General features: G+C 31.4%; 1 protein-coding gene across 2 annotated transcripts; it reads right to left on the reverse strand.

The window, feature by feature from the left end:
• Positions 1 to 4,288: 4,288 nt before the first annotated feature.
• Positions 4,289 to 11,853, reverse strand: LOC11424387 (RNA pseudouridine synthase 7). Of its 2 annotated transcripts, none has more exons than XM_003602733.4 (12): positions 11,681 to 11,853; positions 11,547 to 11,590; positions 11,356 to 11,433; positions 11,090 to 11,190; positions 10,929 to 11,016; positions 9,625 to 9,703; positions 9,276 to 9,358; positions 8,367 to 8,432; positions 7,506 to 7,562; positions 6,298 to 6,408; positions 5,516 to 5,754; positions 4,289 to 4,886 (listed from the first exon to the last, which is right to left on the reverse strand). In XM_003602733.4, exons 1-12 carry the CDS (start codon positions 11,775 to 11,777, stop codon positions 4,787 to 4,789), a joined length of 1,143 nt encoding a protein of 380 aa, XP_003602781.1. In that variant the 5' UTR covers positions 11,778 to 11,853; the 3' UTR covers positions 4,289 to 4,786. The 2 variants fall into 2 exon arrangements, with proteins under 2 accessions (XP_003602781.1, XP_039687671.1); XM_039831737.1 differs by having other exon boundaries at positions 11,090 to 11,185; positions 11,681 to 11,707.
• Positions 11,854 to 14,373: the final 2,520 nt, after the last annotated feature.

The raw sequence follows: 14,373 nt of genomic DNA on the forward strand, positions 1-14,373 counted from the left end.
TCTATGTAACATTTTTCATAAAAATAATGAAATTGAAAAACAGCTAGACTCTCTTTGTACCAACTCGGTCAGATTTTCCTATTATTCATCAAAAGCAAAAGTGTCGCTCATCGTTCTTTAATTTTAGGTTAAAATATGGTTTTAGTCCCTGTAAAAAAAAAAATTGTTTTTGGTCCCTGCAAAATTTTTTGTTTTTGAAAATAGTCCCTGGAGGGACTATTTTCAAAAACAAAATTTTGCAGAGACCTTTTTTAAAAACAAAATATTTTGCAGGGACCAAAAACTACAAAATTGGTTCAATTATAATGTGTCACGTATGCAAATCATCACAAAAGTGGGGTCAGGGACTATTTTCAAAAACAAAAAATTTTGCAGGGATCAAAAACAAATTTTTTTTTACAGGGACTAAAACCAAAACGAGGCATATTTGCAGGGACTAAAATCATATTTTAGCCTTAATTTTAAGACATTTTAACATTTATCACAAGTAATTTGTGTTGGTTATTATGTAAATTACTCTTTGCGTATAAATGTATTTGATATTGAAATTTTCAAATTCCAAAATAAATTTGTAATATATTTATAAAAGATATATTTTAAAAAAAAATAACAAATATATCTAGTAGTTTGCAAAGGGTTTTGCATTTAGTAGCAATTTTTCTCTCATAATTCATAAAGAATTTCATAATTAGGAACAAAGTGAACAGTAAATATATAATATTCCAATGATTTGAAATCACCAAACCTCAGGATTAAAAGGGCAAAGTTATGATTGACTCTTAATAATAGAGGTATCAATATTTTTTTTCATTTATGTATCAACAAAAAAAGTGCTCAATATTTCAACTCAAAGTCAAAATAGAGGACAAGTGTATGAAACGTAAGATCAATGATGCAGCAGCCTCATATTTTTTGTTTCAGAATTGGTTTCATTATTTCTGTTTTGTAATATTGCTTTCTTCTGCACTAAGTACAGTATGGGTGGGTGGTGTAGGAATTTTGTTGTTAAATTGTCACTGTCACATGATATTTTAGCCTTGGTTATTTATAGGTATAATAGGCGTATAGCGATAGAATATTGTATTTATAGGTCATTTTTTAGTTACTCTGTTTTCCCACTAATTTGGCACAATTTTGTCTGTTAGCTTTTATTTATACGTCATTTGATTGCTGCAGAAAGACAATAATTGTAGAAAAGAAAACTAAATGAGAGTTGACCTCATGAGAAGTTTGCCTAAATACAGAATTTCAGCTGCATTATATGATTGTAAATTTTACAAAATCAATGCTTAAACAAATTAATTGATTTTTTAGAGGTCTATCCTCCAAAAATAATCGAAATCATTGAACTTATCATCTTTCTATTTTTTATTTGATATGAGATTTATATTTATTATGCTGCACGTCAAGTTCAATTGAATTAATCTCATTAGTGTCTCAACTATATGACTCTATTAGCATATTCCATATTTGCCTCATGCTTCCTCTTCTTTAATCTTAGAAACACATTTTTTTTTATTTTTTATTTTTTTACATGTATCATTGATACAAGTCATTCGGCTCTAATACTATGTTAAATTTTCTACATTGGTACATTACGTAGAAGTGTTAAACGATGTGTGCTTTGATGGTTGTAACTTTAATTTCCTCTAGTCGGTAATTTATACTTTCACATAGTCGAGACGGTTGTTAGGTCGAGATCAGACAATTTAAATTTCAAATTATGTATTTCAATTTTAAAAAATAATCAAAATCCACATTAAAATATAGATCATCCGATTTTGTTCCAACGACTACCAACATATATCTTGATTGCGTGAATATCGGAATTGCCGCATCAAATTTGAATTCTTTTTTCTTCAATACGACAATGACTCGTGAGTATTTTTGGCAGCTGTCTTTGGTTAATCAGGTACAAATTCGTACACAATACTGAATTGACAGCCAATCATGTAATTGATTGACATGCCATGCAATTGTAACCAAAATAAAGTGAACTACTTTGAACTCTTTTCATATGTTTATTTTTCCTAGAGGAAAAGGAATATGATATTTCGTCATACAAGTTATTTTGGACCACCACATGATGTTTCATGTGAACAGAAGAACAAGGCAATTGTTTTTTTTTTTTACTATCCTATCTTCCTCTCCATCAAATCTTCGTGGGGTTTGTGAATTTGATTTATATGAAGGAATATGTCGCGTTCCAATCAAGATATACCAAAAATATATATATGAATGAGTTTGCTCCAAATGTCTATACCAATATGGAGTTTTAATTAATGAGTTAGGATGAATCCAAAAATTAATTATGTTAGGCGGAGAAAAATACATGAATAATAAGCACTAACTTAACGTGAAACAAAAGAATGGACCACATAAATAAGACTCATCATGATCATGCTTCTCAAGATAAGCATTTTAAGGCTTTACGCAAATGAGTGAACCAATGTTATTCCAAAAAGTTGCTTATGATTGTTTTGGAACAAAGCACCATGCCATGCATGTACGTGCGTTGTTCGGTTAGGTGTGGTTAAGTGCTCAAATCTCAATCGTACAATTTAATTTGCCAGCATGCAATGCAAAGATAAGGATGATGTAATGAACCACTTGTTTACTCGATTTTAAATCTCCTGAAACACCGTATATCTTAATGTCATATCTATCAATTTAAGTCAATCTTCTTCTTCAAATGTTTTGTGTGTTTTTATTCATATGTCAATATATGAGATGGTACATTAAACCTCGACTCTATACCAATGATTGTCTCATAATGCTGTCTTTGATAGTATGCTTAAGTTTCTACTAGTATATATGGTTCTGATTTATTTTATTATATTTTTCAGTGACTAAGGTTACGCCATGTGTCATACATACATACATAAACTTTTTAACGACCCTTGCTTAGCTCATACATGATTCAATCATATCTTACCATTCTTAACTTTTTTTTCGAAACGTATCTTACCATTCTTGCTCCAACCTTTTCCACCTGTTTTACACACTTCCTTCTACTTGGGTTACATATTTTTTAGAAATATTTCATCCTTACGCAGCTATGATAGTTGTGATATAAAAAGTTACTGGTAAAAAATTAATCTGTACTCATCTTTTTATGTTCCAATCAACATAACCACTGTGTCATACTGAATTTATATCTCACTCTTCAAAATTAGTTCGTGCGAATGAGGTGTCCAAACATAGGTATACATCCAATAGTCCACCCAAATATTTTGGTAATATAAAACTTCAATATAACTTCAATCTGGAGATTATGTTCCAGATAAACAAGTATTACTTGACCAAGCCAATGACACTAATTATAGGGCCCTTTTGAAAAATTAACGGAAATTAAGATAGAAGATATTTGTATTAAATATGTTTGTAATTAGTATTGTTTTTACAATTTTATCCTTTAAGAGAGAGATGGTTTATGTTTTCAACATATTATTTATTGTTGATTGAAGAAAAAGATGTATAATTAATAGGGGCATGTATGTAAAGAAATAATTAATGTAGTTGGAAATAGCAAAGGGGTCTTATAAAAAGGGATAAAAAAAATTCTCAAAATGGTCTTATAATTAAGGACGGAGGTAGTAATTTGTAATCTTGAAATTTTTTTTTTTTTTTTTGCTAAAAAAAATAAAAAAAACCTCGGCATGCTCATTGCACCTATCGTATCAAGCAAATTTTAGATATTGACACAACGCACTAATATCGACCGTTGATGACTATTCCACGACTAGATTTTATTTGATTGAGCATAAACTGTAAAGAAGTATTTCACTATTAATTACAAGTATGTTTTTACAAAGTTTACGTATGATACATTTTGCAGCAAGGACTAGGAATATATTATATATGGCTTTACAATTACGCCCTTAACTTGGCAAATTTATTTATATCCTTCAACAAAACAAATCCTGTTCAAATAATAAGGGGAAAAAGGAAATTATAATGATTTATAGAAACTACGTTTCGAGTTAAGAATTTATTGACCGCACATAATAAAAGCTGAAACTAGCGTTCCTTTATAAATTACTTCAAACATTACACAATAGTCTAGAAGTGCAAGAAAGCTGTCAATTTGTCGAGTAGTGGTGACTCAAGTCAATATGAATACCAAACTTTGGACGTCTGGTTCAAGCCTGGGAGTTGGGAAATGCTATTTTTTTGGGAAAGCACTAGGACGGAACTATCAATTTTAATTGTCTTTAACAAATTCAAGTTTCCTTTTCAGACTTTGAACTAAAATTTCTCCAAAAGTAGATTCAAAGATTCAAACACCTAACTGTCAAAAAAAAAGATTTGATCAATTATACAAAAGAATTAAACGTGACAATCACAAACACTGCATCTTGTTTTGAAATTGGTCCGTAAGTGCAGCCACCTGTTACAACATATTCCTTATAAAACATGGTTTCTGTTTTGCACCCATTACCTTGACAAATGCAACGCATTCAAGTTTAGTCAAGACATTGTTTGACCGAAATTGAGTAAACTTGCACCAATGAAGTATATGGTCATCTTTAAATACAAAACATCCCATCTTTAGATCCTTTCCCTCACTAAAGCAGGGAATAAAGAATAATGACTATTCTATTTCCTCTCTGATGAGTTTAATAATAGCAAGATTTTATAACCTGCACAGCTCAGATAAAAAACGTCAATGACGCATAAATAACCTGGGATCAACCCAAGTGTATTAGGTTTGATTGTCGGATAAAGAGTTGTCGTATATTTGTTTGCAGAGCCCAATGAAAAAATATATTTCAGCTGTATCTAGCTAAAGTTTCGCCCAATCAGGATATGGGCATTCATATGTCCATCCAGGTCCAGAGTACCGCATACAATGTAACCACAAACCTTCTTCATCAGTATCATATCTACAATTTAAAATTTGGCAAAATAAATTTAGTGATAGATCTGTCTGAGGTTTAAAAAATAAAATTGGTATTCATGAAGCAGAATAGAATCCACTGGATTACAAGATTAAGTTACTGGAAGTTTAACATAAAATAAACCAACAAGTCACATGTAAGCCTACATTCCATAAAATATAAATAGAAAACAAAACTGAAAAACAGAGAAAAGGAACAACATTAACGTGTGTGGTTTAACTTAATGTCTTGCAATGGTCAATATTGTTGCACCATAGGGACTTTAAACATTTATTTGGATCAGCAGTGGAATGAGCTACATCTCCATATTTGTACAGAGTTTTTCATTGCCAAAATTAGGGGTGTACATGGGTTGGGTCAACACATGTAATGTAAGCATTGTATCAGAGGTTAATTTACACTTCTCTAACTATTATGACTTTGACTAGTGACATAACAATGAGGGCTTGACCACAACAAAAAATCTACCCTCACAACCAACATCATTAAACTATAGATAGCTAGACATAGGCCTGAACCCGAAATAATCTGTATTAACTTTCTTTTCAAGTTAGTACAATACAAAGCAAGTAGCAAATATTTTTTGCTTTTTATGAAGTTAAAGAATTGCATACCCCTTCGGTGCCAAATTTGGACAGTTCGTACACATAGGATCAATGCGAAAATCCTCGTTGGAATTTTCTTGATAATCTTTGGGCACTTTTTCACCGAAATTTGATGTCAAAGAAGCATCAGATATGCAAGCTGATCTATCAGCAGTTGACCCATTAATAGATCTATCAACAGTCTGCTCTGAGATGTACAGCATGTCATTGGCTATTGGGTGTCCAGAAGACTGTAAATGAACGCGTATCTACATAAAAGGTAGGTACTTATTAGCTCCGATATTTGCATTAGTAATAGGTTTAAATAAGATGAAGTGCAGGATGCATTTAGTCGATTGTTGACTTCACATTTTCAACTGCTTCGGCAGTTTCCATTCTTTCTTAATTACATATACTCTCTATAAGGTTTATTAATGAAACAATGGCAAGCATATATGTGTATATGCGCTGGGATAGCATGACTGGCTTGAAGCATGTGACCTAATCAGGAATGTGCTATCAGTGACTGTTGTGACGCATCACTAGGAAGTTCACATGCTAAATATATTCATGCAATGGCAACAGCTCAGCATCAAAACCCCTTGAAGGTACCAGCAATGGTTTTTTTTGGAAAGTAATGTTTAGAATGAAGATATAAAAGATACATGAAAGGAATTACATCAACATGCTAAAAAGATCGACACTGAGGAAAAATATTAAAATAGAGAGCTAAAACAGAAAGCATACTCGAATAAGCTGCTTAAGTCTGGAGAAGAAGAAAAATCAATAAAATCCGCCAACAATTTTCTTACCTGATGAGTGCGGCCAGTGACTGGTTCGCATAAAACAATACTATGAGTACCATTGCTACTAATCCGGGTAAATTTTGTGGAGGCAACCTTCCCCTTTGTAGAGTCTCTGACCTTCATTATCAAACATATATTCAATTAGATTTATCATATAAGATAATCTCCTCCCTTGCCGCCACTTTGAATTTTAATTATCAACAGAATGTATCAATTTCATTTTTCTTCCAACAATGATTAGTTTTTACCAGATCATCATAATAACCAATACAATAGCCAACACCCATGTTGTTTTCTGAACTATCCTTAAAGACTCAATTGATAGTGAGGACACCCAAGAGGTTTTAAATTTTTATATTATATTTCTAGTGTGTCCCTCTCGCAATAGTCCTTTTGGCTTGATAGCTGCATAATGCACAATCCATCTATCTTGTAATTAAATTTGATTTTACTAAAAGAATGCAACATATATTGGTGACAAAGATTTTCATATAAATATAATATCATGAACCAACTATCCAAAAGGGTTAAGGTGTAATATTAAAACACGTGAATGATTTTTAAATTATATTTCTACTAGGTATGATAGTGTGAAACTCTGGTGATCAAAATCTTAAAAGGTATCTAACAATTTATTTCAGCTGAACTTGAGTTAGAATCAAACTTAATATTCAACTGCCCACTCTAACCTGGTCGCACTTAACATTTGCAAGTGTTGAGTGACTCGGTGAGCTTAAAAGGAGCCAATAACTTTGAAGGAAGGATGTTATATCACTACTAAATATAGTTTATGATCATTTAGATAAAGGTTAAGTGTATGTTTGGATTCAACTTTGGAGTGATCAAAATTGATTCTAGAGGTTGTAGAATTGATTTTCTAAAATATATATGTTTGAATGTTTTTCTCTGAAGCTAGAAAACTAGCTCCAGAAAATAAGCTATATTATAAAAGCAGTTCTTTCCGATTCACTAATAATAAGAATAATGTTACACTGTTTTCATTTGTTTATATTTTTAGGAATTTGTAATGAAAAAGGTGAAAACAAAACAACAGAATCTTGTGTTCACCATTTCATGTACAAATATGTGAAAATAAAAATGAGGTTGAAATAAAGTGACGTTCAAAAATTTTAGTGAAAAAAAATAATGTTTTCTTAAATCAAACAGGCCCTAGATTTTTCTACCATGAAACAATATAGAACCAAAGGCCTCACCTCTGCTGTGCTTCTTCCTTCTCGAGCATTATAATCTATATTGGCATCAACAATTATCTGAAAGGTAAAAACATAATCATGAGGAGAATAGTATCTCAATTTTGACTAGCAGTACAGAACTTAATCATTCATTGCTAAATTCAACACAACCCGGAAATGAAAGTTCTTTGAAGTACAAACAAATAACTAGTCGTCTTAGATAAAAAAAAAATTGGTTAACCAGTGTATGTTTAGTTGTTACTCTCTGTTTTCATAATTTAGAAACATGCCCAACAATATGCGTACACTTCTTAAAACTCAAACCAAGTACTTTTTGAAGGTTTTAAGTTTCAACAACCGTTCTCATTATGGCAATATTAAAGTTAGTAACTTCAATTAATTATACTGTTATCAGTGGACAGTAGTGCAGTATTATTTGGCCAATGTGACAATAAACACCTGCACATGCCCATCCTATTGCTTTTTCAAACACAAAACTGCAAAGTGCACATATATCTTACATCCATCTTATTCACCCTCTGTCAAAATCTCTCTTAAGCCCCATAAAGAATGCAACCAAAACCTCATAATTGAGTTATTTATGCATCTCCAACCAAAGTTATCTCTTTTAGACCCAAAATGATAGCCTAAATGACACTGTTAACAAATCGAGTTCTTTAAATGTCAATAAAATCCTTAATGATACTCCAGAAAAAGGATTATTAAAGTAATCAATAAATAATCCTGACAATGCTATACTATGTTAACAAACAAAGAACGAAAATAAATGATGTCACATTGTTATTAATTATAAATACTTGCAGGGTTCATTTCTTCAACGTGATATTAGTATAGTAACTCATCCAAGGCCAAATAAAATACCTCATCCTCGGGAAATTCCCCAACTACTTTTGCAATATATTGTTTCTTGACTAAGCCAGCCTCAATCTGTAACAATCAAATTCTACAGTTATAATGGTGGTATAGGAAAAAGTTTTTGATGTTGATATATTTGTTGTAAATCAAGAATAAGAAATTCTGTCAAAGCTATGACTTTGTCAAGATATAGATAACATGAGTACATCACACAGCAAACTGAACAACTTTCTTTTATGTTTTCGTTTTCTTCCAATACAAATTTTATCAATAGCTTTGTATATAGAGCTTAGAATTCAGACATTTGTTAATTGCAGCCAACAATGGTCAATTGAGATTACATGATAATCACTATTTTTGGATATGATATATATGGAGATATTTGAAATTAAGAGGCTCTATATACAAAAATATCAGACCTCGACCAGAACCATTTGAAAAACTAGATTCCATGAACCTTTTGTCCTCATGTCTGGAATTTATACGAATATGTCGACAAAAAACTTTTGTAAAACTAGATTCCAGGACAAAGGTATACATTTAAACTTGCAATATAATAGTCATACAACACATACCAGTTTCAAGCATAACTTGCTAGTTATGTTTATCATACGCAAGTTCGCTGTTCAGAGCACACCAAAGAATATAATTCATAAGTCATAATTGTATTTTTCTGATGAAATAATTTAATTAAAGAATGGATGAAATCTCCTATATTTAGTCAGAAAATTTACTTATTAAAAATATTCATATTTATAAAGTCAAGAAACCAGACAGCTCAAATGCTTAAGCAAAATGAACTACATTGCTCACTAAATGTCACGTAAAATTAAAGAATTTCAACTTTATTTAAGATTAAATAACGTAATAGAAGTACAAGAGTGAAAAACCAGACAAGTCCAAGCCCAAACTTACCTCTTGTCTAAAACTGTCCGCTTTTGTAGCATTTCTGGCTATAATAAGGAGTCCGGAGACAAGGCGATCCAGTCGATGGACAGCTGAGACAATCATGTCAAGGAACATAGCAAGTACAAAAATGGATAAAGTTCGGGATATAAAAGAAAATTCAAGTACAGAATGGTAAACTCTGAGAGATTAAGGGAAAATGAATGTAAAAATTGGATAGATACATTCAAATATAAGTATGCAAAATGTGTAAGGGAGAAGCTATATTTAATGTAATTTCAAATTGACAACCTTATCATTATAAGATACACCTCTTTATGATGATTATATAATGGATTGAAAATGAATTTTTGGATACGAAACAGAGGCGCCAGCCCATGTTCTGCTTGAAGGATGCCAACAACAGTGTTCTTGCGATATTGGCCACATGGATGAACCTATGTACCAGCTAAAATTCACAGCTTTAGTTCAGTGTGTAAAATGCAAAGCAAACTATCATTATAAAGCACCAGACCCTTAGGCAACTAATAGAAAATCCATTAAAACTTAAGGCCTACAAAGTATTGCAGAGCATCGTTTTTAATCCTTAATAATCCTTTCACAATGACCAATCATAAGAAATAAGTGTAAGGATGGTATTCAATTTTGTTTCTTCTTGTAGTGGTAACCGCGTGAAGAAAAAAAATGAGTGTTAAAGATTTAAAAGACATTAAAGCTTCATTAGCCAAAATGATTGATGCAAACTCTAATACAAAATTTAAAAAATTATAATTTCAGTCTTTTGCCAACATTTGAAGTAGCTGCAAACCCAAAAAAAAAGTGTTATGAGTGCTGCTGAATGGCTGCTCGTAGGCAGTGAACCAAATATTTGTCTTACAGACGGCCAATGCGGAAGCATCGCAGTTAAATTAAAATTTTAATTTTAAAATACATACAAATGATGCTGCTCAAATATCCTTCTCAATACTATGCAACAAATGCTATAAAGTCCTCATGGTGAGCCAGTGAGGTATAGAGAAGGGTCGGATTTAATATATTCTTTATTGAAAACATTCTTAACTTTGCATTTGCAAGAGACTGATTTAACAGCTCAAATCTATGGCCTCCTAATCAGACATTCACATAACAACTAAAACTGTTTATGAGAAATCTCCCCTTCCTAAAATAACCTCAACAAGAATAAGAAAAAAATTTATAACAAAAACAATAACATTATAAAACGTAGTTAGGAGATTATTTCACCAAATGCATTTCAAATTGAAGATTCAAAACATGTAACGATTTGAAATAGTTGTCAAAATTGTGGGTGGAAATTATAGTGTAATCATTGGTTGTTATCTTTACTGTTTAAAAAGAAAATACTTCTATTATTTATATCTACTATTCGATTTAATGTAACTTAATACCAAAATATTTTTATCAGAATATCATATAAATAGTTAAGAAATAGCTTATGCAAATAAATAAACTTTTATGTTAATTCATATGTTCTTGCTAGCGAAAATTGTATCTTCATAAGATGTTTTTTCATAAACTGTCTTAACAAGCTTATGCATAATACATAAAAGGTTATTTATTTACATAAGCTAAAAAATAAGCCAATCCAAACGGGTGTTTTAGCTGCATTGGCACTCTTCTAATCCACTTAATAAACTTACTTACAGGGACAGACGCAGGCTTACAAACAGTTAGCACATCTGGTTCTTTATGAAGAATAGGAACATCGCAAGCCATCACAGGTGGTTCATGCCTGAAACCGAAACAGAATCAGTCACAAATTCTATGACAACCTAGAAAGTAAAACGTCAAGTGTTTTTTCAAACCTGTGTAAAAAATGGCTTATCTTTTGCGATGATTTAACCACATATGAAACTGGCACCATTTCACCGTCAACTTGAATCCTTCCACATTTCACAGCACTAACCTAAGATCCATAAAAAACAATCAATTAATCGACCTAGCAAGCAACATCATATCCATTAAGTTTAAAATTTTGATGTAAGAATGTTGTATTTGAAATAAAAATTTTGATGTGAAAATATCATTTCTCAAAAATAATAATGATGATATACTAAGAAATGAAACTTACATAATATTCATAAGGTCGACCTTTAAATTCCTCGGCGAATAAATCTACAATAGTTTTCCCCGCCCATCGATTTTTAACCTAGCATCAACGAATTATGAACAAATTGAAGATTTCTAGAGTTTAACAAAGGGTTTTAACAGTATAAGTGAGGATTAAAATAAAAAATGGAAAAATGAACAGAGTGAACTAACATGAGCGATGAATTCGAAGTAATATGGTCTAACAAATCGAATTCCTGCACAATATAAGAAGAATTTAATGATGAAAAATTCGATTTCGTAGTTGATACTGGAATGTGTGGAACTTGTGAGAGAATTGAAGTTACCGTTTCGAACGATGTAATCTTGCGGTAAAGGAGGATTTGCTGGAGTTTGCCACACGATATCCATACACTCTTTCTCTTCTCTCTTCCTCTTCATCATCTTCAACCTACTACTCACGCGCCAAGAAATGTTGCGAAAAACGACGTCGCTTTTGCCGACTTGGTAATCATCATCATCGTCATTTTACACTTCCAGCTGGGCCGGCATGTCTTTTATTTAAGCCCAAACAAATTGCACCCTTTTCTAAGACAATTGCTCATCTCACATACACAAATGCTTATATGTCCCTTTTCTAATACACTACTCTAGATAAAAGTTACTCCCAAAATATTTTTTTTTTTTATAAATGGTAGCAACACACTTTCTTTAATTGGTTAAAATTCACATGGAATCCACCAAATTTATATGGGACCCACATGATTTGGTCAGACCCATGTAAATTTAAAACAATCAAGAAGAATGTATGTTGCTAGCATTGCTCTTCTTTTTTAAAAGTATATATCAAAAATAAACATACATACATACATATATATAAAAATTGAAGCAATCCATAAAAACATTGTCCGATTAGAGATTGGCCACAACTTGGCAGAATCACATCGTCTAAATCTAGGAGAGAAACTAAGCATTACATGTCAAAAAACGTTGACAATTTATTTGAAGCTTAAGAAGCCAATTAAGGTAGCTAAAAAAGAACTTCAAGAAATATGCTCTGTATGGAACAACAATGGTAAAATCAAGACATTTGTTGCTAGTGCTGGGAAAGTACATGAAATGCTTCAACCTCATTCCAATCTTAAAATCTTGAAAATACATTTCTATGACAGATTATACTTCCTAAGTTGGGTACAAATCAAAGTTGTTAAGTTGTTCTCAGGCTTTCTTATTGTAAAAACTGTGTGCGGCTTTTATCACTTGGTAAATTACTATCTCTCAAAAATCTCCAATTATGGTATATGGATATTGTGCACTATGTTGATGACGAAAAGTCCAACAATAATGTGGTGGTTAGGGGTTTCCCATCAATGGAGGAGCCATGTATAAGTAATTTTCCAAACCTAGAGCAGTTGTTGAAAGTGGAAACGTAAGAGATTTTCCTCCACCTTTCTAAGTTGGCCATCACCCCTAATATTTTAAGCGACACGAGGGAATTATGAATTCGATGCCCTATTTTGCATGGGTGCGTGCCTCCGTGCATGCGAGCGTGTGCTTTGATTATTTAAAAATAAGGATTGAAAATATTTGAAGGACCAAAAATTGTAGAAAAAATATTTGACACACTAGTGTTCTATTTCTCTATTTTCTATGGGTGTGTACGCGTCTGAATGCGTGCATGCGAGTTTGCCTGTCTTGATTATTTAATACATATAGCCTTCAATATAAAATATTTGCAATAAATTAGTCATGAGTTGTTTTAATACAATCTGATCAAGTAAAATATAATATTATCCAAGATATTATTTTGACCCCCTAACAAAATAAAATACAATTCAGTCCTCTAAGTATTTTTCCTTTTGCAGTTTTGGCCCAGGCCAATTTTGACCAAGTCAATGCTGACATGGCCGCCATGTGTGTAGTTTTTTTATTTTATTTTTTATAAGCTAGTTTTAGGTGGGAGTAAGGTAGTAACCCTTTATTTATTTAGGGTTAATGGTGTTTTACCCTCCTGTAATATAGGTCATTTTTTGTTTTCCCCCCTGTAATTTTTTTTATTTTTGGAATACCCCCATAATAGGTCATAAAAAAACGACTTTATTTTTTTTTTTGCAGAATTTTTTCGTTTTTTTATGACCTATTAGGGGGTATTCAAAAAAAAAAAAATTACAGAGGGAAAAACCAAAAATGACCTATATTACAGGGGGTAAAGAACCATTAACTCATTTATTTATGGAAGTACAAGGCGTATTCGTAGAAAGATTTTTAACGAGTTTTATTCCCAACAAATTGCATTAAATTAAATGTTTAAAGTTATATAGATCGTCCTCGTGAGTGTAGTTTAATTGATAAGAACAATGCATAATATATGCAAGGTTCGGGGTTCAAATCCCGACCACCACCAAAAATAAAAAAAGTTAAAGGACCATTCTCAATTTTTGATTGGTTCAAAATGGGATTACCCACACGTAAACTATACTACGCTTTCACGGTTGCTTCACTCATTTGATAAACTAGTACAGTGTAGCCACTATAAAAAAAGTCTTTGAGTCAGTTTAGAACACTTTTTGTTTTTAGTTTTTAAAAAGTGTTTTAAAAATCAATTTTAGAAAAGTGATTTCAAAAAGAGAAAAAGATAAAACTTGATTGGTAACGTGACTTTTCAAAACTGTTTTAGAAATGAAGAAATTAGAAAATCCATTTGGTAACATAATTTTCAAAAACAGCTTTAGAAAATAGAAAATTAGAAAACCCGTTTGGTAATCAAATTTTTTAGAAACTTGTTTTTATTTTTTATTTTTTTTTAAGCTATATAAATTATATTACCCCATATAGTTGTTTTTTTTTTCTTACAATTTTATCCTTAGTTACCAATCAAATTAAATTTCAAGTACTTTAGTTAAATGTAGAATTTAGTTACAAAATAATTTTTTTTTTAAAAATACGAAGTCAAAATTTGTTCAAACGATACAAAATTTAAAAATGTGAAACACATCAAAATATTATAGCATATTAATGTCGATAACATAAACATCAAATA

The sequence above is a fragment of the Medicago truncatula genome, chromosome 3, assembly GCF_003473485.1.
Source record: "Medicago truncatula cultivar Jemalong A17 chromosome 3, MtrunA17r5.0-ANR, whole genome shotgun sequence".
In the NCBI taxonomy this organism is placed as follows: domain Eukaryota; kingdom Viridiplantae; phylum Streptophyta; class Magnoliopsida; order Fabales; family Fabaceae; genus Medicago; species Medicago truncatula.